This window comes from Lepisma saccharinum, chromosome 29, assembly GCF_977018435.1.
Source record: "Lepisma saccharinum chromosome 29, izLepSacc3.1, whole genome shotgun sequence".
Classification (NCBI taxonomy): Eukaryota; Metazoa; Arthropoda; class Insecta; order Zygentoma; family Lepismatidae; genus Lepisma; species Lepisma saccharinum.
Window position 1 is genome coordinate 34615804 of NC_139257.1, and position 27764 is coordinate 34643567.

The 27764-nt window shown below is 37.6% G+C and overlaps 1 protein-coding gene across 1 annotated transcript in view; it reads right to left on the reverse strand.

The window, feature by feature from the left end:
• Window positions 1-1345: 1345 nt before the first annotated feature.
• LOC145981541 (solute carrier family 35 member E2A-like) overlaps window positions 1346-27764 on the reverse strand; it is a 50256-nt gene continuing 23837 nt past the window's right edge. The window contains 5 exon segments of the mRNA XM_083114851.1: window positions 1346-11368; window positions 15149-15430; window positions 18064-18196; window positions 19312-19427; window positions 26191-26326. Of these exon segments, the coding sequence (XP_082970977.1) occupies window positions 11161-11368; window positions 15149-15430; window positions 18064-18196; window positions 19312-19427; window positions 26191-26326 (875 nt within the window). The 3' untranslated portion in view covers window positions 1346-11160.

Below are 27764 nucleotides of genomic sequence, written 5' to 3' on the forward strand. Positions count from 1 at the left end.
AACACTTTGCAGTGGTAAAACATTGTCACCGTATTGTGCTGAAAGTCTTCTATGGATTTGAGCTCCTGGTACACCTTCAGACCACAAAAAACAGATTACAGAATGCTGTTCTTCTGTGGTGCACACGGACAGTGGTGCAGCCATGTTAACTTGGCAACACTGCAGAGCGAACTGAAGTGATGACGCTGTAACCTGCCACAGGCGAAGACAACGATACTATCTATCGGCTTGCAAGCACAGAAAGCTGTACAGCCAACCTACGGAAGAAAAGAAAAACATTGCATTTACTTTTTGACTAACCTAATACTAAGGGAAAGTAAACTGCCCTCGCACCCGTAGTTTTGGAGCCACTCCGACACAATATCCAATAGAACTTGGTAATTCATTAACTTTTACCACTAATATTAGTTTTATGTGTGGTATTTATAATGTAACTTTCCATCTCACCAAATTTTCAAAAGGGCCACAAACCTTTTCATATATAAATAAGAACTGAGACAAATTTCCCACCTAATCAACACCTGTTGTGTGTTTCAGATTAATTTAGATATTTTTAGCTATATTGTGCAGCTGATGTAGCTGTCGTTAGGGCATCTGACTACCATGCGAGAGACCCAGGTTTGATCCCCAGCAGGGGAGAACCAGGATTTTTTCCACCTGTTCAAGCTGCTCTGGCGCCCACCCAGCGTTGTATAAAGTGGGTACCTGGAGTAAACTCTGGGGGGTGGCCGTGATAAAGAAAGTGTGGGGCCCTAACCCCACACCACCTATACGCCTAGCATAGCATAGCACAGGGGAGCACTTTGCCTTTTTTTAGCTAGTGTGACAAGGTAGTTCAATTTTCTGCCAGGAAATGTCTTCATGATTCGTCACCAGAAAAGCTTCAAGATTTACTATAGTAATATTCTGGTCCACATTCAACCTGTCACGAGCCTTCAGAACGTGATTCGCTTTTTTTCCTTGAAATCTGGCATGAAGAATGTGATGAGGTAACGGGGAACAAGCTCCACGCTGTCAAGTCCACCACTGGTGCATGGCATTCCTCTAGCATCCCTCCCACAGAGAAGAGAAAATACTAATTTGGCTTCACATTGGACACAGCCATATCACCCATAGTCATTTGCTACAAGGGCTGGGCTATCAGTTCTGCAATGTTACTTCAAGTGCTAGAATGTGCACTTTTGAATTTCCTCAGACAAGATTTTAATCTTCCTGACTCCCACTCTTCCATATTGGGAGATGATGACAGCATTTTAACCAATGCCTTTAGATTTTTGAGAAGCGTGCACACTTTAGAAAAAAATAAGACTGATGATAAAGAGTAATAATGATAATGCAATTATTGCTTTTCCAAATAGAAATTTTAATTTTCCGTAAATTGCAAATTAAAAAAATACAGTTCAATTTCTAAACGCACGTTTCTTTGATTTTTTTTATAGTATTCATGTCCATAAATTATACATATTTCACATGTAACATATTTACATTTTCACATAATAAAATTGTACCCATTTATTGACAATTACCTCACGTGTATTGCACAGTACCATTTTTGTAGACCATCTCTTCTAAACCTATTCTCTCTTTTTCCATGGAATAAAAATGTACCCTTACAACTTCATCATCTACAGAAGATGCTACAGCACATAAAACATTGTTGAACATCTACATAAATATGAACCATTTAATTTGTTATAAATTACACTAGCTAATCATAATTGCAAAGTAATACATAGACAAGGACCTTGATATTACAATTCTATAATATTTTTCATGATTATGCTCTACACCTTTATTAGTTCTACATTTATAATTTTGGATAAAAACAATTGCTTTCGCTCAGAAGCATCAGGGATCAACGATTATCAGTCATGTGTTATCATTGCATATGTTCACATTCGTTTATTTTTAAATTGCATACAATATTTGTACTCAAGCCTTCTTGTTGTAAATTCAAAACAATACAACTTGAAATTAAACTATTATCTATAAGACATACAATCTTAAGGAAAGAACAAACAATTTGAAAATAAGAAACTGCAAATTTATTGTATTGCTGACCAACTTATTACCATTAATATAGCCCCTAGTATACATGGGTTTCATCTGCATCATAAACCATTGCACTGTGGAATTGATAGGGTGCAATCTTCATATAAATTAATGTGGGGAAATTACAAGTTTCATTCATGATGGTAAACTGTACTGGGTTAGTTATTCAAATAGCGCCGATTCTTTGAGAATGAAGCTACTGTCTCTTCATAAATTTCATTGCATCATCACTAAAGTCACATATTTATGGTACCAAGATTTTGGTACGAAAACTGGGCACATTTCAGGATCGAAAGTGGTACGGAAAATGGCTTTTTGGTGATAAAATGGTGAATATAACCCAGAATTTGATTTTAAAAACTACACTTTGTTACACAAAATAAAGATTTTCTTTCTAATAGTACATCCATGTAGATAATCCAGTCAAAACAACCTACAACAAGGACTGGGGGTTTGTCATGCTAACCACGTGTCACCCCATAACTGGTTGGTTGATCTCCCACCTCGGCAGGTGGGAATGAGGCCGGCAGTCAGTAGGTAGACCCTGGCCCTCACCGGCTGTTGCACCACAGGTTATTATTATTATTATTACAGTTTTTTAAAAAAATAATAGCGACACACCATCCTTACATCAGTTTTCATGAACATCAACATATAAAAAGCAAATGAAAGCAGAATACTATTGGGTTTTATGGGACGTCTTTGTCCACGAGTGGTGCTAGTCACGTGTTCCTGTATTGTTAACCCCTTAAGTGGGTGTTTCGATTTTATTCATTGAGTTACAAGCAGGTTACCCGAGCTGTGTTCGGGGTTGCAATGTGTAACGTTAAGTGGGTTGCCCGAGCTAGGTTCAGGCAGGAAAGTTTATTCCAACTTCAGATTGGGTAATGCGAATTGTTCTTGGGTATTGTTGTGTACACTATGCGGAAACCGATGCGCAGTTGTTTTTGAGATAGAGAGAGAGAGTGAGAGTGTGTGTGTAACTGAAATGTAAATGTGAATTGAAACTACTGCACTCATAATTTAAAGCAATGTGTCTCACTACATTGTCAGGGAGGGAGGGAGGGAGGGAGGGAGAGGGGGAGAGAGAGAGAGAGAGAGAGAGAGAGAGAGAGAGAGAGAGAGAGAGAGAGAGAGAGAGAGAGAGAGAGAGAGAAACTTAAACCTAAATTTGAATTGAAACTACTGCACACATAATTTAAAGTAAATTGTATGTTGAATCTTAAAACTCCAGTTCATCGAGCCCCCAGTCCACCCCTGTACAAGAGGGCACATGGCTCTGGACAACATTATGACATTACATGTCTTGTAAATGAAAGAAAGGTGAATGAACACACAAACATACAAGCAAAATGTACAAAACTGTACAAAACGAAATGTATCTAAGTATGTACTACTGTATATCCATTTAAAGAAAATAATTCCCCGCTGCGGGAACATTGACTGGATCTGAAATGCACAAAAAGCTGCCAAATTCAAATGCCCGAGCACAACTCGGGCTCCCCGCTTAAGGGGTTAATACACCCTCCAGATGGTGCTGAAATCATACAAGCATTCAGTTTCTGAGAAAGCAGGTGCTGTGAAGGCGTAAAAAGTCTGTGCAAGGAGCTTCTTTTATCGGCTTTAACTGACTACGTGGTGACTTTTTATTATTTGTGCAGTGACTGCGTATTGTTTCAACAGTGTCGCGAGATAGTATTGTTGCTGTCTGGAAACTGTGAATGAGCCGAAATGGGTAAAAAATGTGACATTTCACCCCGTACACAAGGGCAAATCCTTGCTTTGCATACTGAAGGCAAATCCCTGAGACAGATTGGTGAAATATTGAAAATTCATCATTCAACAACAGGCAGTTAATATAAAACAGAATGAACATCACAAATCGTCACCGACAATGTTGTGGCAGAGGGAAGAAAACATCACCTAGGGCAGATCGCAAAGTAAAAACAACAACATTGAAGAATCGAGAACTGAGTTCTCGCCAAATTGAGTCTGTTCTGCGAACGAACCTTGGAATTGATCTCGGTCATACCAGTGTAGTGTCTTGATTGCGAGAAGTGGGCATTACCAAGAAAAAACAGCGTAGGAAGCCCAAGCTAACACAGTCCCACGGTACAGCAAGACACGAGTTTGAGAGTCGATACACAAGCTGGACTGAGGATGACTGGAAACACGTGATTTTCTCAGATGAAAATACATTTAGAATTCTAGGAAACGATGCACGAGTGAAGTTGTGGTTAAGAAAGGGCAAGGAACTTCAAAATGATTGTATTTCTGAAACACAGAAATTCTCTGGGAGAGTAATGGTATGGGCTTGCTTCACAGCTAAAGGTGTCAGAAGGATCGAGATATATGAAGTATCAGTTGATTCTCGAAAATACCTACGCATTCTACAGCACAAACTACTGTCAACAGCCAGAGATCACTTTTCTGGGTCAAATATGGACTACTTCATCTACAAGGATGACAATGCATCATGCCATCGATCACAAATTGTTAATCAATGGTTCATGGACATGGATATTCCAAGATTTCCTTGGCCAACTAACTCTCCTGATATGAATCCCACTGAAAATCTGTGGGCCACTAGGAGTAGAAAACTGTGCAACAAGACATTTTTGAGTACTGTAATCTTGTTGCAAAGGGGGGGAGCCTACCAAACACTAGTGAACTGTTTTTGTACCTGTTGGTAAACCAAATGTTTGATTACCATGTGTATTACGAGCAAATTGCTTGTGATGATTTTTAGTTGTTTTGATGTTTATTTGCAATTTTTAAATTACACCATATCATTGTGATATTGTACGTTACATGCATAATTACATATATATGCATAAAAATTCAATATCATGTGTTTATTTGTTTCAAATTGTGGTGTAAATTAGGAGATTGTAATGGTCATTACCAATATACATTGTACAGTGATAAAAAAAATTCGTGTCAACCTTCATTCTGGTTAATATATCATTTGTAAATCGTGTCCAAGCAAGTGTCGCTATTTTTTCTTTACCAACTGTATACAAATGAGGGGCATACTGAAAGAAAAAAGCAACAATTTAAAAAAAATCAGAATCCATCAATACTTGTAAACAAAGTAAATCATTGCAAAATATAGACTTTACTGAACACGTCGAGGTAGTGTGACATCATTAACTTCAATCGCGTGGGCGCATTCAGTTGTTTAAAAATAGTTGACAGTGATGTTTAGTTTCTCAACAACGTGCTGTGATTGAATTCCTTTTGCTGAAATTCACAATAGATTTCAGCGTGCATATAGAGATGTATGAATGGGTGCTAGCTAGCAGTGTTAAGAGATGGGTAAAACATTTAAAAGGAAACACGAGCATCAAAGATTACCCTCCAGAAGTCGTCCACGAACTGTCTCAACGGAATACAACATGGAAAACAAATGGGTGCATTCTGATTAAATTTCTTGAACCACGGAAACCATAAATGCTCGCAATTATATCCAAACCCTTCACAAGCTCCGTCGTGAAATGCAGGATAAATGTCCTGGAAAGAAAATCATCCTTCAACGTGATAATGTACGGCCACACTGCTCAGTTCAACAGGGAGGAAATTGGTAACATGGGGTGCCTCATCCTCCCTACAGTCCCGACATTGCACCCTCTGATTATTCTCTCTTTGTTTTGTAAAGGAACAGTTACGAGGCCAACACTATCAGACGATGGGGGACATACAGAAAGCAGTGTGTTAGTGTCTGCAAGCAGCTGAAACGGAGTTCTACCGTAAGGGTATTTTCAAGCTTCCAGAAAGGTGCGGAAAATGCATGCAAAGAAATGGAGACACGGTTGAAAAGTAAAGAAAAGTCTGTAGATTATGATGTAGCATGTTTTTTTCTTTAATAAAACCAAAACTTTGTTCATGAAAAATTGTTGCTCATTACTTTCAGTATGACCCTCGTACTTATATATGATCGTGTGAATGTTCCTACATATTTAGTTTTATCCTACATTGTGATAATGAACAGATATTATGTCTTACTTCTCCCAAACAGTTGTCAGAATGGCATGCCGTTCTGTAACATCAGAAATAAAACACACTTGCAAGCATTTTTAGAACTCTTTAACAATAGCCCAAATATCCTTCACTTCAATGGGATGAAAAAGTTGTGACTTTGCAGCTATTGCAACCTTTGCTTACTTTTATCTATTTTGGGCTTCCCGGTGGCATAGTGGTCAATGCCATTGCCTTGTAATCAAGCGGTCCCAGGTTCGATACTCAGTGGAGGCACATAGGGGTTTGGATCCGACTTTACACTGTAGGTCCAGTCCCAATTAGGCTATCTATGCATAAAAGTGGACATAAAACCAAACATCAACTTTATCTCTTTTCTTGTTACAAATCAAGATAAATGAATGCTTTCTATTTGTTATTTTCCAGTTCCTAAAAATCTGTGTCACAACCATGCTTATTATAGTCAAATCGTCATCTATTTTTGCACAAAGAGCTTTCACTTGTTTGTTTTCTAAGATTTGTTTTAAGTTTTGTTTGTTTGCTAAGATTTGTTTTAAGTTTTGTTTGTTTGCTAAGATTTGTTTTATGTTTTGTTTGTTTGCTACGATTTGTTTTAAGTTCACTTTATGCTCAGAGGCTAATTCATTCAGTTTATTTTACTTCGCGTTTCTGCCACTGTTGGCTAATCATGAAGATGAGTATGAGTGATATGATGAAACTGATGAAGGGACACTCGCAAAGAACACCTATGCCCAGGTGCTGGGATTCATAACTAGGACCTGTGGCATGATAGAGTGCTGAGCTGTTCTAAGCACTCCACCACGGTAGTCTGCACAGAGTAATTGGGACTGAACCAACGGTTTAAAGTAGGATCCAAATCACTGTGCCATGTTTGATTGATTGATTTGGTGTTTTAAGTCCACTTTATGCACAGTAAGGTTAATCGGGACTGGACCTACAGTTTAAAGTGGGATCCGAACCACTATGTGCCTTGATTACACGATGTCACTGTGCAATGTACTCCAACTGCCCTGCACCTGGGACCTCATGATTACAAGCTTACAGCATTACCACTACCCGGATTGAATATGAGGTACTTGCGAGACAAACAACGGTCCTCATTGAATACAGTTTTTGCTTAATTTCAGGTGCGACGGTAGTAAAACATATCTGCAAATGTGGAAACAGTCCAGCACCATAGCCGTGGAGTCTGTCATTAGGCTTTGGGTCACGCTACAGGGTGCATGCTGGTTTGAATCTCCTGGGGAAAGCTCAACGACTTTTCTCCTGGAATTTTGGCCAGTGTATGGGACCGTGGCAACCACCGTGAGGAAATTGGGGAGCTATGAATGAGAAGTGTAACCCATTAATGGAAAATCTACAACAATGACTGGAGGTTCATCGTGCTGACCACACGTCACCCCGTAACTGGTTGAATGATCTCAGACCTCTGCTGAAGCATGTGGGAGTAAGTCGGCAGACACTAGGTGGACCTTGACCCTCAAGGGCTGTTGCACCAAGGGTTAAATGTACAAACAAAGCGAATTCATACATTTATCTAATCTTACGACATCTGATGGCAACGAAATGGTATGTACCAGGCTACATGCTTACCTGCATTCGCATACAGGAAGAGCAGAAAAAAAGGCTTGTAAACAAGGCAGCAAAAGTGTGTTTTACAGTCTGCCTTTTACTCAGGTAGGCTAACTGGGACAGAACTTACAGTTTTTAAGTGGGATCAGAAGCACTGTGCAGTGAGTGTGTTTTCCCAACACTGCTGAAACCCACCTATACAAATTCACAATTGACTTTGATGCCTTGAGAACAAATTCCAAATGTAACAAGTAAAATTTTCCTTTCCAGAATGCTGAAAAGTATTATGGCATCAATTTCTACACATAAAAAATACTAATTAGACCATAAAATTTTACAATACAAGGCAACATTAAATTTTCACACACTACAAAAAGAGGCAGTTTCCCAATAATGTTAAACAAGAATTTTTATACATGATAATTGAAGTATAACACTCACTATGAAATTTCTTTAAGATTTGTATACATAAACACACAAAAAATAATGAAGACTAACTTGTCTTTGATTAAACCTTGAGTAAAAAGGCAGGGCATTTTCTTTTCGGCAAGAGTAATTTGTTTCATATACAGCAATACAATTTTTTTAAACATACACAAACTACAGAAACTCAAAAGTTTCCATGAATGTGACAATTCTACAGAATACTATTTGATATCATGAACAGTACATTATTTCTTATTACAATGAACCACCTTAAATCTTGTTGAACATGAACCATATTTACCTCCGTCATTGAAATTATTCATACTCTTTCATTTCATTTGTGAACTCATTATTATATCACTGACATTTTTGTCATTCACAACGCCATGAGAAAAGAAACAAAGTTAAGCCAAAGTAAGCCATAATGGAATGGAAATTATGCATTTATTTAGAAATGAAAACCGAAGTAGCTTTCGGAGATATAAGGACAAGTAAAGTTGTTAAGACATGCAAAAAAGGCAAAAATAGTACACAGTAATTGCAGCTAATGTTTGAAGGTTGTCTCAATCCAAAGTCTTACATCATGCAGGAACTTTCATGAAAATAATATGTGATGATAATAGAAAAATAAATCAATGTAAAAAGAGGCAAGATTAAGGCAACTTATTTGGAAAAACTGGTGATGTATCTGCATAGACTTTCCCTTGTCACAACTTCTGTGTAAATTTCAAGTCCACTTCAGGACTGTCTTTGGCCACCTCTAGATATTTCAATACCAATGCTTGGTAGCGCAGTTCGTATACCAATGTCACGGAATATAAATAATCCAGGCATCCATCTCTGGTTGAGCCGTAATTTACATAACACTTCAATACATACATCTCCAATCTGCCATAAATAAATTTACGTAGCTAGTTTTTTATTGCAGTGCAGTGTTCTACAATTAATAAAGTATTTAGGACTATTTAAACATGTCTCTAATTTCAACAACTTTTGATTTTAGTTTGGTTTTTAAAGTCCACTTTATGCACAGGAAGGCTAATCAGGACTGGACCTACAGTTTAAAGAGGGATCCAAACCACTTGTGCCTCCACAAGCTTACTGTCAGCCATTCAAGCAGAATGAGGCAACATATTCTCGAACCATGTACTTTCGACCATGGTTGAGCCAACACCACTCTGATCCCATGTTGATACTCTTCCCAATTTCCACTGACATGCATGACGATACTTGAAAATTCAAATTTAAAGTAACTTCTCTCCACAATGGCATTACCAATATCATGAAAATTATGCAATTTCCCCTCACAAGTTTTCCACAACAGAATTAATTTGAGGTTAATGCGAAGACCACACTGACCAACATGCATGTAAAAAGTGTATCTACAGGGTGGTGGAAAAGTAGGTAGTCTTTCTTTTTTATTTTACAGGTTGGTGATTTGTAATGGCAAGCAACCTGACAAAGTGGATCCTGAAGAATTTACTGAAAATATGAAAATGAAAAATCTGTGCTCCAGAAGTGAAAATAATACTACTGTTGCCCTTTATATTGGAATTATTGGCTTAAATTCAATTCTAAAATGTGAATATTTTGTAATTTAGGCCTTTAAAAATGAATGATTAATATTAGGGATGGGCCGATATGAAATTTTGGCCGATACTGATAAAGTACCGATATAAAATTTACCGATACCGATAACCGATATTCCACCAATCCGATATAAAATTAGAAATGGTCCTTAAAGAACCTGAAATGATCATTGATATCCTTAATAAATGTGTGTTTCAAGGTGACTGCAGTGCAAAAGAAGTTGAATATTTAGACATTTACCTTTTTAGAAAGAAGGGCATGAAGATTATCCATAAAAATTACAACAAAATGTTAGAATTTTGTACTAAATTATAAGATATTTATCGATATATCGGATCGGTAAAATAATCGGTAATTTTACCGATAAACTGATACACTGATATGCCTATATCGGCCGATACCGATAGAGTACCGATTAATCGGTCCCATCCCTAATTAATATAATTGATCTGGCAACAACTTATCCTATCCTAACATGGAACTGACCAGTTGTTGCAGATATAACAAACATTTCTGTAACCAGCGTCACTATATTTTTCGTTACCCATAACTCTTCATAAATGGGGTTTTCCATAAAAGATTTGATGGTTCAAGTGAGCATAACACCCATATTCTTTCAGAACTCACAAATATGACACTATATATACACAAACACACACATATTAAACTTACAACCCTAAAGCGTGTATAGAACCCTTGAAACCCACATAAATAGAAAGAATACATTAAACAAAGGGCATCCTGGTCCCCCTACAGTGGATGGCAAGAAAATTTATGAAAGATTGCATGAACCAACACAATGTGCACACCTGCTACCAAACCAGGGCCAAACCAGGGACTCACATACATTTCTTTTCAGTGGATCAGGGAATAAAGATGATGATGACTCTGATGAACATACAAGGAAAACTAAATATGTAAAGCTTGATAATAATAATGTACACAATATTTCACTAAATATAATGCTAAGACCCATCTTGTGGAAGACATGATGAATTCACAATAATACATAATAAATGGCTTAAACTTGAAAATTGTACTGACCATCATACACAGATTTTCACTTTCAGGCACAAAGCACAACAAACTAAGAATCAAGCTATAAATTAAATTCACAATAAAATGTGCTAACATATTCATAATTGCAAGTTCATTTAAATAACAACAAAATAACAATATTGCATAAATTACCCATGAAATCATTAAAAAATGGTGGTCTAAATATTTTTGTGCATAATGTGAAGAATTATTTTTATTATTTTTCCCAATATCCCCCCATAGAAAATAAATTAATTTATAAATATCTCTTGGAACAAAATATATATACACCTCTCTTCACGATAGTGTAAAATTGTGTGGACTCGACCATACACTCCTCGAACTACCAATGGCCAAATTGAAAAGATACGTTATCGCAGAACCACCGAAGTTTATTTAAGTACACATCTCCATAAAATCACAGAATCACAATCCATGGGGTTTCACATGTATTGTTGGTTTCCTAAAAAGACCAAGTAACCACTATCTACTGGAAACATATTTGGTTGGAGTCCTTTCGATAATTTTATGCACAACACGCTGAGGCTGATCATACTCCCGAGCCTTATTGTACAAGAGAACACCAACTATTACAATACTCGTTCCGAGTCCGCTGAAAAAGGTGACTGGGTTCCCAAACAAAATCACTGACAACCATATCAGAAAAGCTCTCTTTCCTGTATTGGCAACACTGTAAAGAGGAGAGAAAGGGTTACATTGTGGTTATACATATGATATATTGCAATTATTATTAAAAAATATATGTTCGCTAAGTGGCTTAAAGCAATTAAAAAAATATATTCACCACAAGCAATATTGATGAAAAGTAGATTAATAATTAATTTACTCATAATTTCCAGGATATTAATAGTACATAAAAAAAGGTATTGGTTAGTATGGGTAATTAAATTTTCACCAATATATCAGTACCGGTTCCCATCTTCGAAGGCAGGATATTATCTTATGACTAGGGCTTGGAAGTTGATGACCTTAAAATTATTAAAAAAATGATCTGAAATTAATTTTCACTCTTCATATACGAGGGCAAATCGGAAAGCCCTTGCGCCTAATTTCCTTCTAGCTTGTTATAAGTGTTATTACAAAAGCGAGATATACGAACCATGCAGAAGGCTTTCTTGGAACAGCCCTATTGTAACTTCAGATTTCTTCCACGGCACGGCGCTGTTATCAGTTGGCAAAGATGGCCAGAGTGCTCAGGAAGTCCACGCCATATGAGCAGCAAAGTGTTATTCGTTTTTTATGGTGCAAAGGACAAACAGCCACAGATATCCATAGGGAAATGGAGCCAGAGTATGGGAATAAGTGTTTATCAGTGCGAAGTGTGCATGGTGGTGCAAGGAGTTTGAAAATGAACGGGAAAATGTGGAGGACAATGAGTGATCGGGCCGACCTCGTTCAATTTGCCCTCGTATTACAAGAGTACTTGAATAATTTGATAAAACTCATTGTTTACTGGTTTAAACTACTGAAGCAAAGAGGAAAAGCAATTAAGTGGATATGTAGTTTTTCTCTGTTTTTACTTGTAGGTTACATATACACAACAAGGTTTATCTGTATAAGTTATTCACCTCCTTTCAGAGTGAGTCTAGCACGTTACAATAGTCGTTGAATATCTGAAAATACAGTTGCATTTCGAGTTCATCAGATTGTAATTTTTTTGTGTTGAACCCAGTGCTCGAAAATTTTTTTTCAATGCTAGGTGCCAGCTCTGAAAATCAGGCGCAAGGAAACCACCTACTAGCAATTGTGCATACTACAGTATGTTTCAAAAGTCATGCAATCCAAACTTTGAAAATGTATATTATGAAAATCGTAAGAGATATTTACACTGGGTTTTCTGCACTAAACTAATCCTGTAGGGTTCATAAATTTATGTTAGCATTTATCTAAATAAAATCAATTAATTATTTTAAAAAATACATTGTTAATTTGCTGAAAACATCTGAGAACTGATTTTCAACAATAAATACCAACTCTTAAACAATTTGTGGGATCATTTGTTGGTGTTTGACTGGTTGTAAAACCGTTGCTTTGTGAGGTACAGCAGAAGCAGGACATTTTTATTGGAAAACCTCTTGCACATGAGTGTAAGAATGAGTAGTAAAATACTCTTCAGCAATGCACATGCACTGCTCCAATGAATACGCCATGCTGAATCAATTAAAAAAAACAGGCACAGTAGCAGTCAAGAGTCCAATTTCGGCACAAAATCTTGATTTACGATTTTTCACGTAAATGTGTAGCCAATACTTAAGACACATGTTCCATGTGACCGTTGGCAAAATTTCGAACTGCTAGTGTTGCCATATACGGAGATATGTCCCAAAAATGGAATTTTCACTCAACCCATAGATTCGTCAGTAAAAAAATGTTGCACATGACCAATATTGGTCGCAAATGACAGACTGACATGACATCAGTCCTCAAATGTCTAATTATGAAACTTCGATAATTTCTTACATATTTTTCTTAACTCGGAAGTTCATTTCTGGAAAAATTTGAATGCTGCCTTCAGTTTATATTATAATTTAATTATAGTTTAATTTATATAATTTTCTGTACGGAGTGAACTGATAATTTTACGCACTGAAAAATATCTCAGTTGACGAGGCTTTATAATGCAGAAAACCCGGTGTAAATATCTCTTACGGTTTTCATGATATACATTTCCAAAGTTTGGGTTGTGAAACTTTACTTTTGAAACACTCTGTATAAGATGCTGAGCATCACGGTATTCAAAACATCGCTAAATTATTTGAGAAAGCAAAAGTTGGGGACAAAGGGTAAGAAATTATTACTGACTCTATGGAATGTTCACAACATTGAAAAAAAATAATTTGCTAACTTACGCTGTACTGCAATTTGAACTTAGAATCATCAAAATTTCGTACATATTACAGCATAAGATCACAGTCGCCAGGCTGAAATTTTTAGTCACCAAGGTGACCGGGATTTTTCGAGCCCTGTTTGTACCTAAATTTTACTATAAAACCACAGATTAGAGCGATAAAAGTAACCTCAAGGGAACCTCAAAGTATGCTTCACACAAAGTATTTTGAAATTTTCTGTAGGAAAAATAAATTTACAATTAATCATTTAGTCTATTGCCAAAGAGTTCGGTTAAAAATTCTCGGCCCGTTCCAAAAGTTGCACGAGTTTAACATGTTATGGTAACTGGGTGTCCAATAAGTGCTCTCGTGCATTTTGTGAGATTCGTTATACTGTCCCAAAAGTTGCTTTCAGTGCATTTTGTGCAAGAACAAGATTCACCAAATGCACAGGCCAGGAGGCTGGATTGTTCGGTGAGAATCATCAGCTGCTTGCAGATGATGCATGTGCATGATGGCTTCAAACTGCACTAGTTCGGAAAATGTATTATAACTTTAACAAAGAGCGATATGAAGCAACATGCACAAGATGAGTGTGCCGCAACTGTTCTTACAGTGTGAATAAAATGAGCAGCAGTACAATTTATTTCTGCCAGGACATGCATTCCGCTGGAAGCCATGTAGAAACTTTCTCTAAACAAAATGCTGCACCTGCACTTTCGTCTAGAGCGTCCCATAAGTCTGTAAAATAACTGGCGTCACCAGATTCACAAGCCCAGTTATATTGGATGAAATCGTTTGTTTCATTAAGACTTTCGGAATGCACCCAATATTGTGATTTTGCATTGACCCTATTTTTGATTGATGGCACACTTGCTAAAAACTGAACCTCAAAAATTACAAAAAAATGCTACAGAAACAGCAAAAGGTTACTGGAAAGTTACCTATAAGCCAAAAAAGGACAATAGCATATTGGTTACGTGCGTATTACTCATTATCTATAAACAAAAATACGTTAGAGTATTGAATTTCGTTTACTTACGTAAGTGAGTATGTATTCATTGTAAACTACGTTTCGGAAACCTTCTTGAAGGGCTTTCAACGGCCACTCAAGTACACTGTGGTGGTGATTTTAACATGTTTTTTCATGAGTTTTAAGGGTTTTTAACAAAGGTAGTTTTAAATCTGTATATGTCGAGCACTATGAAGTGTTTTTAACCCAAACCTTTCACCTAGTATCCTGACATGACACTTCTCTGACGTGGCTTGATGTTCCGAGCCTAAAATACGACCACCTGAAGAAAGAAGCAGTAAAGTTTCCGAAACGTAGTTTACAACGAATACGTAAGTAAACGAAATTCAATAATCGAACATATTTTTGTTCAGAAAAGGACAGAGAATGAAAAATAAAAACAGTGTTTTCTGGCTATAACTGAAGGGAACGGGCTACCATCAGGTTTTGCATTGTCTTCAAGACCCAGGAGAAAAGATGATCAACTTCTGAGCCGTACTTAAATTTTATAATAGAAAAATTTGCAAGCATGAAACCTGTAAAGGCTATTTTCCAAAAGCCTCGCCCCTCTCCCTCCCAAAAAAGAAACATATCTAAGTTGGTAACAAACCTGTGGGTAACAGGACTAATATAGTCCATAAGAACGTAGGCTGTAATGCTTTGGAAATGGAAGAATATTCCATTTAGAATAAAAGCTGAGAAAAGTGCAGAGTCCGTTGTTCTCCTCACTTTCGACAGGTCAATAAGGAACATTGAAGCTGGAATTTGTATCACGATGGAAGCCACGCTAGTGTAAAACTGTAGTTCGGCTGGACTGTAATGCAAAAGAGTAGTTAGAACTTAATTGGCAAAAAATACATTTTTATCCACAAGTAATTTGTCTTAACTAATACTTTCTGATAAAAGTAGAACATGTATCCAAACTATGGAAAAGTATCTGAGACATCCAGAGATAAAGCAGTTTTGTTTATACGAGGGTTGATGAAACTGTACACAATGGACAGGCACTTGATACCCCAGTCTTTAAAAAAGACTAACAAAATAAGCAGCTTGTTGTGTCACTCCAGTAGGACATAACCCTGACATAGGGTGTTCCCATATCAACATGAAAACACAATTGGGTTAGTCTAAAATTGATTTAATATTTGACTAAATACAATTAGAATGACTACCATATCTCTTTGACTCTGCATATTAATTGTCCCCACCATGTGCTCAGTCAATGTTCGTCACAAAGGAAGTTCCCACAGATCACAATGCACTGTATTATCTCACCTTATAAAGAAACACAGGAGCTGTCCATGGTACTCTTGCCTTCATCTTAATTCTTCTTTCTTCCTTCCTCACCAAGATTCCTTAACAGAGTGTAGATTCTTTTTCACAGTTCATTGTACACTTTGGCGCCATTTCATTTACCATGCTAGGAGAACTACCACCTCCACCTATGAATGTTCACAACATACAGTCTTTGTGGCTGCGGTCGCTCAGTAGGTAACGTGTCTGACTACCATGCTAAAGGCCCCGGGTTCGATCCCCGGGTGGTTCAAATCCGGGAACTTTTCTAACATTGGAAGTGGTCCCGGCGCCCACCCAGCATCGAATAACATGGGTACCTGGGGGAAGCCCTGGGGGGTAAAGGCGGTCAGGGGCGTGATGCTGATCACATGACCCCCACTCTCGACCGGATCAAGAAAGTGTGGGGGTAACGCCCCACACTTTCTTGATCCGGTCGTGAGTGGGGGTGATGTGATCAGCATCACGCCCCTGACCCCCTTTACCCCCCAGGGTTTCCCCCAGGTACCCATGTTATTCGATGCTGGGTGGGCGCCGGAGCCGCTTCCAACGTTAGAAAAGTTCCCGGATTTGAACCGGCCGGGGATCGAACCCGGGACCTTGAGCATGGTAGTCAGACGCGTTACCGACTGAGCCACCGCGGCCAGTATTATTGAGAATACGAATTAATATGCTTAACAAGTTAGGAGAATAAAATATACATTCTTAAATTTTCGCAATTTACAGTAATCTTGTAAATAATATTAAAAAAAGTATTCTTAACTCTTGAGAGAGAAAGCTGCATCATTAGTGCATCACAACTTCACATTTGTAATACAGGTACTCACGTTTTCCGCGAAGCTGTTTTAAGTAAAATTTCTATTAATTTCAGTAGCCACTGCCACCATACTCGTTGTTGTGTAACAAATTCCAACGAGGATGGTCGCAGTGGTTACCGAAATTAGTAGAAATTTTACTTAAAAGAGCTTCGCGGAAAACGTGAGTACCTGTATTATCTATTACCGCGTGTCTCATTCCCATAGTATGAATTCACATTTGTAATTTGCCCCTTTTCTTATTCCAGACAGATAGACAGAACCTTAGGACTGGAAATGGTACTGAAATATTGGGTGTGATTCAGGTAAAAGCGCAATTTCCTTCAACAGCTAAAAGCTATCAGTTATATTTCATTTTGGAAAATCTAGGTAACAAGTAGTAACTTATTTACAAAGGGGGAGTTTTATACTAGAGCTGAGATTACACCACTTTGAAGCAATTCTGATGCCAATATTATTCCTGGTTCTCACCAATATTGATACAGATGATGCTTGAAAATTGTTTACAATATTCATTAATATATCTTCTGTTATTACATGTATCAATTTACCAGGTTTTAAATACCGACAAAATAGTACTCACCTTTTCTGCGAAACTGTTTTATTTCTAGAGCTACTAATTTCAGTGATCACTGCCACCATCATCCTTGCAACTTGGTGCATTTTGTGGAAAAAGTGAGTACTCTTTTCTCGGTATTATTCTACTACCGCGTCTCTCATTTCCCAATTATGAATAACCAGGTTTTGCTTTAAAATATTAAAAAAATACATCAGAATATTAAAATAGCTATCATTTAATCACAAAATCAATTTCATTCACACCATAAGAAAAGAAAACAAGTTTTGCATAATTTTCAGTATAATTATTGATTTTAATAAATTTCAACTGATCCTTTCAGATAAGATACCACTGGTATCAGTGAATACTGATACACTGGCATCAATATTAGCTTAGCCCTATACACTCACGGTATACAAACCATGGAAAAATGAATACCCTATTGGCCCGAATATAAGCCACCCCCACATATAAGCTGCACCCAAAAATGTGAAGGAGAAAAAAAAATATCCGATATAAGCCAAGGGAAGAAAAGCAAATACTCGTAACCATATAACGGCAGATTCAGGGAAAGAACGAACACAATCTTAATAAAATCAGAGTATGTTATCAAGAATGCTGACAGATTTTACAATGCCCACTTTAAAACAACAATGCTATTGTTGCATTTCAAATGAGAAATCAGCACATTTTTAACACAATATGATTTGGCGAAATCTCATAATTTATTTTAAGGTCGCGAATATAAGACGTATCCTAAGTTTTCACAATTGAAATTTGGATAAAATGTGTGGCTTATATTTGGGCCAATATGGTAAATAAATATTATAAAAAAACAAGGAAAAGTAAAAAACTTACCATTCAGTTATATTTGTAGCCATAGCAGCAATAAAACCCCTGATATCAAAACTTAGTTCATTGGATGAACATAAAGCTAAGCCACCCATCACGGGAATTAGGGAAAGATTTACATATAATCCTGTACGCTCACCTATAATAAAAATAGAAAGTCCTCATGATCACGTGTACAAAAAAACCTGGAACCTATACATAACGCAAGAACTTAAGGATATAGCTTACTATAATAATAACTTTAACTTACCATATTTCAGATTTTATAAATTAAAATTGGGGTGTACACTGTTTGCAACAAACTTCAGGGTCGCCACATCGAGGAGCTCTTGTAGTGATGCAGGTAAAGCCGGAGATGTGAAATTGTGTGATATTGTCATGTGTAGTACCAAAATTGTATGTTTCCAAACATGGGTTGATTTTCAAAGCTTGATCTACTAAATCCCCTCTATAACCCCTAGAAATGTGTAATAGGAATTCTGAATCACTCTGTATAATTACAGTAAAATTTAGAATTAAAGATAACTGTGTCTAACATGCCAAAATATTTGCAAGAAGAAAGTGGTAAATCCCAATAACCACTTATTGTAGTAGATTTCCACATGTGTGAGTTCAAAACATGACCGCATCTTCTAGAGTATTTAATATAAAATTTTGTCTCTAATTACTGATAATAATCATTATAACAAATTGAAGTACAGTTCTACAATCAAATTTAAATTTAACTTCTCAGTTTCGAGAAAATTTTACAAATCTTACTTTGACGTAAATAAAGATTAACATTAGTAGTAATCTGAAATTATGAAGAATGGTTTCAAAGTAATCAAACATTTTGCAGCTCAAAGCTGGTTATAAGCAAGGTACGATTTTATGGAGGAGATCTTTGTTAAATGCAGAGAGTAACACTTGCGGAGGCAAATTTATCTATCGTTGCTACCGACTATTAAGCATTCACTATTGAAAGAATCACCCACTATAAAGAAAAATTTTATTTCTTCCAGGGAAAGTACACATTTTCCTGAATTTTGCAGGAATTCCAGACTGGTGGGCAACATTCCTAGTACTAAGTAATTATCAATCTCTCCACCCCATCCTTTCTTATAAGATACAAAAATTCACCTCAATGCCTAAATTTGAAAATCCTGAACAAACTATTCCTCGGTTTTGAAAATATCTCTACAAAATACACAAACAAGTGTAACTGTCATGAGTACATAGATAGTTCAACACTTAAAAAATATATACATACTTTACCTAAAAGCAATTTTGATATCAAAACTGTAAAAATGGGTGCAGAGCTCTTGATTGTCTCTGTAAAACTGACAGCTACATAATTAAGGGCAACTAAACCAAGGATCACAGTTGCAAATCTGAAAGAAAGGAAGAATGAAATAATTAGCAACAATTTTTATGCAGCAAGTTTTTCACCCTTCAAATAAAAAAGTAGTGTGGAACTTCGATTTTATGTTTTTTTTGGGGACAAAGGTGAAAGAGCTTAAAATGTGGGAACATTTAAAGTTCGGGAAAATGTAAAACCAGAGAAAGTAAAATCAGCTTTCCACTGTATAGGAGGAGGTATCAAAAAGTTTCGAGACTAGTTCTGTAACACGCCAACAGATGGCAGCGGAAGGCTGCACGCACCACAGGCACAGGGAGCACCAACCTTCGTAAGTTAGTGTGCGAAGAGACATCGTCCTGTGTACATTGTGAGCTGTGCAGCTGCGTGCGTTACCACGTCTGCGATTTCATCATGGACAGCAAGTTAGAATGAGCGAACGTGAAATTCTGTGTGAAACTGGGCATATCCGCCACAGACACGCTTGACAAGTGTACTGCGATGCTGCAATCAGTCGTGTGAGGTGTTTTGAGTGGCACGCGCGCTTCAAGAGTGGAAGAACATCACTGGAAGACGACGAGAGATGAGGACGAGCACAACACCCGAAAATATCAAAACCATTTGGCAACTTGTGCATGAGGATCATCGGAGAACAATCCACACCATTGCTGTCATTGTCGGTGTGTCATACGGAACAGTGCACGCAATCCTCACATGTGATTTGGACATGCGCCGTGTTGCTACCAAGTTCATCCCCAGGAGCAGAAGGAACACCGCGTCCAAGTCTGCCAAGAACTCCGTCAGCATGCCATCTTCCAGTCTTGAAGCACGAGTGTCTGTGGTGGATTTGTCCAGTTTCACACAGAATTTCACGTTTTCTCTGTTCTAACATGCTGTCCATGATTAAATTGCAGACGTGGTAACGCACGTGGTCAGAAGAGCACCAGCTGCACAGCTCACAATGTACACAGGACGATGTCTCTTGGCACACTGACTTATGAAGGTTGGTGCTCCCTGTGCCTGTGGCTGCAGCCTTGAGCTGCCATCTGTTGGCATGTTACAGAACTAGTCTCGAAACTTTTTATACGTCCTCGTATATTGCATTGATGCATAAGTTCGTAGCATTTGTGTTTGGTATGGCAACACTGCTGTGTTAGAACTTTGATTATCGTCTAATGTTCATCAATTGGAGTAGCATTGTTGTGCTTGTGAATATGCATTGAATTTTACAGATTTGAAGAAAGACTGTGTTATTTATGGACTAAAGAACAATATGTGTCCAGTGGGGAGGAAAAAAGGATTTCCGACATTTTCTTCTGTCTGAGCAACATAGATGCAAAGGTAGCAGAGGCAGCTTGAAACATTTGTCCCTTGTAGGGAGAGAATGCCAACAGGAAAAGCAGGTCAAGAAAATGGTCTTGTCGTTTCAAAGAGGGCATTTTTGACGTAAGTGTTTCTCCATGTTCACCAAGTCCATCGGGCTATAATGAAGACAGTTTAAATGCTTTAATCCACGAGGATCCACATCAGTCGACTCGAGAATTAGCAAATGTGATGAACTGTAACCATTCAACCATCGTGTGTCATATGCATTCCCATGGGTAAAGTTTAGGATACAGCACACTTTAAATTAAAACAACCAAATCAGCAAAAGGAAGACAGCATCAAGTGCTGCGACACGATAATGCACACCCACACTCTGCTAACATAACAAAAGCTGCTATCCAGGAGCTTGGATGGGTGGTTATTCCACATTCACCTTACTCTCCTGATTTTTCACCCTTGATTGCTACCTAATCAACTCTCAATCCATCAGTCTTCAAGGAAGCTCTTTTGGTGACGAAAATGCTCTTCAAACTTGGCTGGACGATGCCTTTAATCCCAAATCAGTTGATTTCTTCAGACATTGAATTGAAAAACTGCAACAGCGTTGGTAGACAGTCATAGATAATGAAGGAAAATATACTACTGATTAATTTATGTATTTTGTTCATCTCAAATTAGTATCAAATAAAAATACTTTTGCCACGTTGAAAAAAACTTCTGCATCAACCCGTTAGAACTTTATCTAATGTTAAAATATCACTTATTATATAGTTTGAATTATCTATCATACATTCTTTCATAGCATTCTGAACACACAACAGTTTTACTACAAGAAAACTAAGAGCTCCCTCATTTTACAATAACAACTTTCCCAGATATACTAAGGTCTAAATCACCATCCCTGAGACCTTCTGTAAACAAACGGTCTCACCGATTCGATGTATCACTCCGCGTCAGCTGATCCATGACCGCAATCATCTGCTGTTACACTCATAGTTCGCCGCACCTATTCATTTTATATAAGAGCCTCTGAATGTGAGAACCCGCTCTCAAAACATCAGACGAATATGCAGCTGCATACATTGTTACTCTCCCGGTCATTCTCTCTTTCATAACCCTTAAAACTGCAGACACTGACACACCACTGCACTTGGATACCAACTTAACCACTTCATTTACTGGTTTCTCAGGATACTACTGACAGAACGTTACATAAATATTGAGTAGAATCTGTTTCTCACCCCTTTGCAAAGGCTGTCCTTGCTGGTGTTTTGAAAACAAGCTCGGAGAACACGGAGACTTTCCCTCACGCATAGAACTCGGCATGTTATTTTTCTAAGGCTAAGTCAGGCAATATTACTAAGTTGCACTACTTCCTTGCTGTTCACATGATTATTTTTAGAAAATAACCAATGTTATAAAATATCATTATGTACACAAATCTCTAAGCTCATTGAAAGTTATATTACTACAAAATGTTCACACTTATCTTGCCTTGCCATGTCACCAAGTTATTTTACGAATTGCACTATATTTGGCGGAACAAAAATCGTTATTAGGATGCTTGTCAAAGTTTCCAACCGCAATAAATTTACGAACTTTTTGTCTTGTTTTGATCATCATCAATATATTTATTGGACTTACAGCAATGCATATGGCTGTTTATGCCCATTATATATTTTATTTACATAAGATACAATTTACATAAAATCTACAAACAAATTTCAAATACACTCCTATCTATATCATCCTTAGAAATATACATTACCATGTTATATCATTTTGTCTAAAAAATGCAAGTAAAATATATTCAAAGAAAGAAGCCAAATTTATGGGAAATGATTACTGGTGCAAAGAGTTAACCATAAAGGTGAAGCAATAAGTAAAAAAAGAAAGAGCATTGGGTTTAAAGTGAGACGTCATTTGCGGCAGCGTATCCCATACTACAAATTAGCCATTGTTTTACCTTACGTAATGAATCCTGTAACAACGCTGGATTTTCGTGTGGATTATTTTACTTCTATGAGTTTGCAATGCTTTCTGCATGCAGGTGGTTTTGTTTACAGAAGGTGTCAGGGTTTGTGATTTGACATATAGGTAAGTTAAAGAACTTTACATACCACTCTCTAATAATTCTTTGCTGCAATATACGGGGTGTTCGGCTTATATGTATAATAAAAGAAATTGCCATAAATTCTTTATTTATAGATATTTATTTATGAAACTCATTATCCAGATGGAAGAAAGTGGGATTTTTTAATTTTAAAGTTATGTCTCATAAACCTCAACATGGCTTCCACTGGTGGCACGATAAATATAAGGTCGGTATTCCACCTCCCTCCATGTGTTTTGAAGCATTGTTCACTGCAGCACAAATTCTGCAAGATCATGCACCGGTGTACATTACACTTTGTCCTTAACAAATCCCCACAGAAAAAAAGTGGAGTGAGGTCTGGGGATCTGGGAGCCCACGGAAGAAAAGTTGATCCTCTTCCGATCCATCCATTAGGAAACTGCTCATTCAAAAAATTGCGAACTTCTCTGGCATAGTGGGGGGTAGCAACATCTTGCTGGAAAATTGTTCCATGAGGGAGTTGAGGCACAGCATACAATTGTAACATATCAAGGTAAGTGTTGCCATCATGGGCTCAAAGAAAAAGAAAGGGCCAATAGTTTTGTTATGGAGAACCCCAAATCAAACATTCCATTTAGGCAAATCCTTCTCACACTCAATGACGACCCAGGGATTTTCTGACCCCCAGATGAGGCAGTTGTGCCTATTCACCTTACCAGATATGTGGAATGTTGCCTCATCTGAAAACAAAGAGATTTGAGAAATGCATTGTCAGTGTCAATCTTTTCTAACATGTCAATAGCAAACTTTTGTCGCACTTTTCTGTCTTCGGCAAAATCTTCTGATGGAGTTGCATCTTGTATGCCCGTAGGTGCAATCTTTTGCAAAGCACGGTATGCACAGTTGTTGGTGGGATGTTTAGTTGTACACTAGCTTGTCTGATTGATTTCCGGGGACTTCTTTGGAACACCTCTCCTCTGACACTACGCTTGGCAAGCTTACCTGCTTTTGACAGCAGACTTCCAGTATCTCAAAGTTGTTTGTCCCATTTCATAATTGACAGGTAACTTGGAGCAGCTGTCCTCGGTGGAAGGCTGTACTCACGATGAAAAAGGCACTGCACACGCACCACAGATTTACATTCCACAAGCGACAACACACAGAAAACCTTTTGCTGAGCCGTTCACATTGTGACTCACTCTTCACAGCGTGGCGTGACTTTTCTGCGCATCTCCACTTTGCACATGCGCACGAGTGGATTTAAAATTTCCAACATTGCTCTTTCAATGGTGCCAACAGATTCTCATTAGCACAAATACTTTTTACGTTATAATTTTTTTTTTATTATATATATAAACCAAACATGCTGTATTAATAAACATTAGCACAGCAAGGATTTTTTCTTGGGGAAGGGCATCATGACAAAATACTGTAACTTTTTCTCTCTTGGATTTGCACCACGTTTGCTTCATCTGAAACTATGAATATTTTAAAGGAAATTTCTTGTAGATTGACATTGTAGAGTTCAATGTGGAACATTTTACAAACTAACAATTTTCAATATCAGCATCGGTACTCGTAAGAGTATATATTTGGTCTAGGAATTAATTCGTGCGGTTGTTACGCACACATTGAAGCTGTAGTTCAAACACAAAATACATAAATACCTTAAGAAAAATATTGTCCATCGCGAGCCACCACTTCCACCCATCTGTCAGGCAAGTTAGGGATTCCGTGCCGAAAGAAGTCCTCATCCTTTGAAGCGATCCAGTCAGAGACCCATTTTTCGATATCTTCTGAAGAAGTGAACCGCTGTCCAATCAAATCGTTATTCATGCAATCAAACAAGTAGTAGTCCGAAGGAGCAACGTCTGGTGAATACGGCGGGTGGGGTAAAACTTCCCATCCGACATTTTCTAAATAGGTTTTGACCGGTTTTGCGACATGTGGGCGAGCGTTATCATGTTGAAAAATAAGTTTATCATGTCTGTTCTCCCATTCTGGTCGTTTCCTGGCCAGAGCTTGCTTCAAACGCATTAATTGTCGTCGATAACGTTCTCCATTAATAGTTTCACCCGGTTGCAGCAGCTCATATTACACCACACCTTTCATATCCCACCATATGCACAGCGTAACCTTTGCACAGTGAATATCATGTTTCGGTTGTGATGGACCTGGTTCACCTGTCTTCACCCAGGCCTTTTTTTGTTTCGGGTTCTCGTAATGGATCCACTTCTCAATGCGATGCAAAAAACCCTTCCTTTTCTGTCTTTGAAGCATCAATTCGCAAATGGTTTTTCGTTTTTCAACATCTCTGTCTTTCAATTCATGTGGAACCCAATGTGACATCTTTTGAATCATTCCCATGGCTTTGAGGCGTTTGGAAACTGTTGTTTGATCAACGCCTAATGCTTCTGCAAGTTCTTCCTGCGTTTGACACGAATCCTGATCGAGCAATGCTCTCAATTCTTAGTCTTCAAATTTTTTTGGCTGTCCAGGTCGCTCTTGGTCTTCCAGGCCGAAATCACCACTTCTAAACCGTGCAAACCACTTCTGACACGTTCGCCCAGCTAGCGCATGGTCACCATACACTTCCACCAAAATACGATGACTTTCGGTAGCACTTTTCTGCATGTTAAAGTAATGAAGCAGAACACCCCCCAAAAACACTTTATCTGGCACGAACTGCACCATGTTCAGTTGACTACAAAATGCTGTTGTTGACCCGTCAATCAACTACCCTATACTACGAACGATGCACACTGAAAGAAGTTTTCAACGCATGTGTGGATACACAGAATTGTGGGACGATACGCTCGTTACGCCATCCCTTGTCCAGGCGCACAAATTAATTCCTAGACCAAATACATTGGTATCAACTCAACCCAAATTTATTATAATGACATACAAATTACTGTCTTCATTATCATCATTACCCTAAATATTTATTCTTGTTTCTCCCTTCATTTTATCTTTTACATAATTAAAACTTTATACTCGCTCTCTGGGTGATACTTGAGCAGAGACTTGGAAAATGATAGAGACAAAAGAAAGATGCAGGCAGTGGAGATGATTTTTTAAGGACTATATTGGGGAAGACTAGAAGGGATAGAATAAGGAATGAGGAGATCTGACAGACAGTGGGTGTGGTGAAGCTTCAGGACAGGATAGATCAGGCACAGATGAGATGGTTCGGACACATGAAGGGGATGGGTGCAGAAAGACTACCAGTAAGAGCTTACAGTGCACAAGGAGTGGAAATAAGGCCAATGGGGAGACCAAGATGTCGGTGGAAAGTGCAGATAGCGGAGAGTGTTAGGAGAAGAGGACAAGATTGGAACACCATGGAAAGAGCAAATAGTGGACAATGTTTATTATTTATTATATCAGGTCTTACCTCGTACATCCTACTAACATCATGTGCCTGAAGAATCCTGGTGGACGAGTCAACCTCTGAATTGGTTTGTACATACCGCAGGGAAGGTACATCTGAATAAAGCCACATGTAGCAGTCATCAGCATCTGACATGTTCCTGTAGGAAAAACTCAACTGTAGAAAAAAGTGCAAAAAGTACTTCCTGACGGCGTAGTGCAAAACATTGTCACCTTGTAATTAAGGGGTCCCGGTTTCGATACTCAGTGGTTCGGATCCCACTTTAAACTGTATGTCCAGTCCTGACATATTGCAACAAATTAATCAATCAATCAATATTGACTTATAATAGAAAAGCATGTTTAATGGTAACATCACAATTCAATGATAGCACCCTGCAGAAATCTCACCACAATTTCATCTTTTCATTATTAATAATAAAAAAATCAAACATCACAATTTATCATCAATAATATTATTACAAAGTGGTATGTTTAAAAGTACACTTAATAGTTTACAAGTATTCGAACTTGATTTCTACCTAGAGCACAAATGAGATTAATTTCACAGCAAGTTACAGAAACAGCCTTCAAAGTGGAGAGCAATTTTGAACATCAGAAAGATGTGTATCTTCCTCTCATAGGATTGATTGATTGATGTGGTGTTTTAAGTCCATTTTATGCACAGTAAGGCTAATTGGGACTGGACCTACAGTTTAAAGTGGGATCCGAACCCCTATGTGCCTCCACCGGGTATCGAACCCGGGACCCCTTGATTACAAGGTGCGGATGCCATCTCCTAAGAGAAGTAGGTTGACATAACATACTTAGTGTATTACGATTGATTGAGTTTGTGTTTTAAGTCCACTTAATGCACAGTAATGCTAATCGGTACTGGATTGATTGATTTGGAGTTTTAGTCCACATTATGCACAGTAAGGGTAATCGGGACTGGACCTACTGTTTAAAGTAGGATCCGAACCACTAAGTTCCTCCACCAGGTATCGAACCTGTGCCACTATGCCATCGGGAGGGTCCATTTAGTTTATTAAAAAAGTCTTAATTAGAAACCATTAGGCTATATATAAATAAAACTCAAATACACATACATATGGCCCGACATAAAATATTATCTCTCAGTTAATAAAAAAATTGGATGAATATAAAAGCTTTGAAAAAATCAAAAGTTGAAATTCTATAGTGCAAAATTCTTGGCAGTTCAACTTATTTGCATAAAAAAACAATTAAAAAATACAGTTGCAAAAATCAAGAAAAACTAAATGTTAAGGACAATATGTACTAAAATCTTCCTAATGTTTGCTAATTTATTAATTGGCAAATATTCTTACAAAATAAAAAATAGAATTTCCAAAAACAAGTACTAAACTTGTCCAAATTGACATAAAAATGCATTTTGTAATTGAAAGAAAAAGAACAATGAAATTGTTTGGTGAAAATTCTGAGCCTGTCTTTAATTTCTCCTTCACAGACACTTTACATATTTTCTTGCTCCAAGAACATTTCGCATGTTCTCTCTTTAAAAAGAACATGATGGCACTTACAAACAAATTGTGACCGCATGCACTACATTAAACAAAC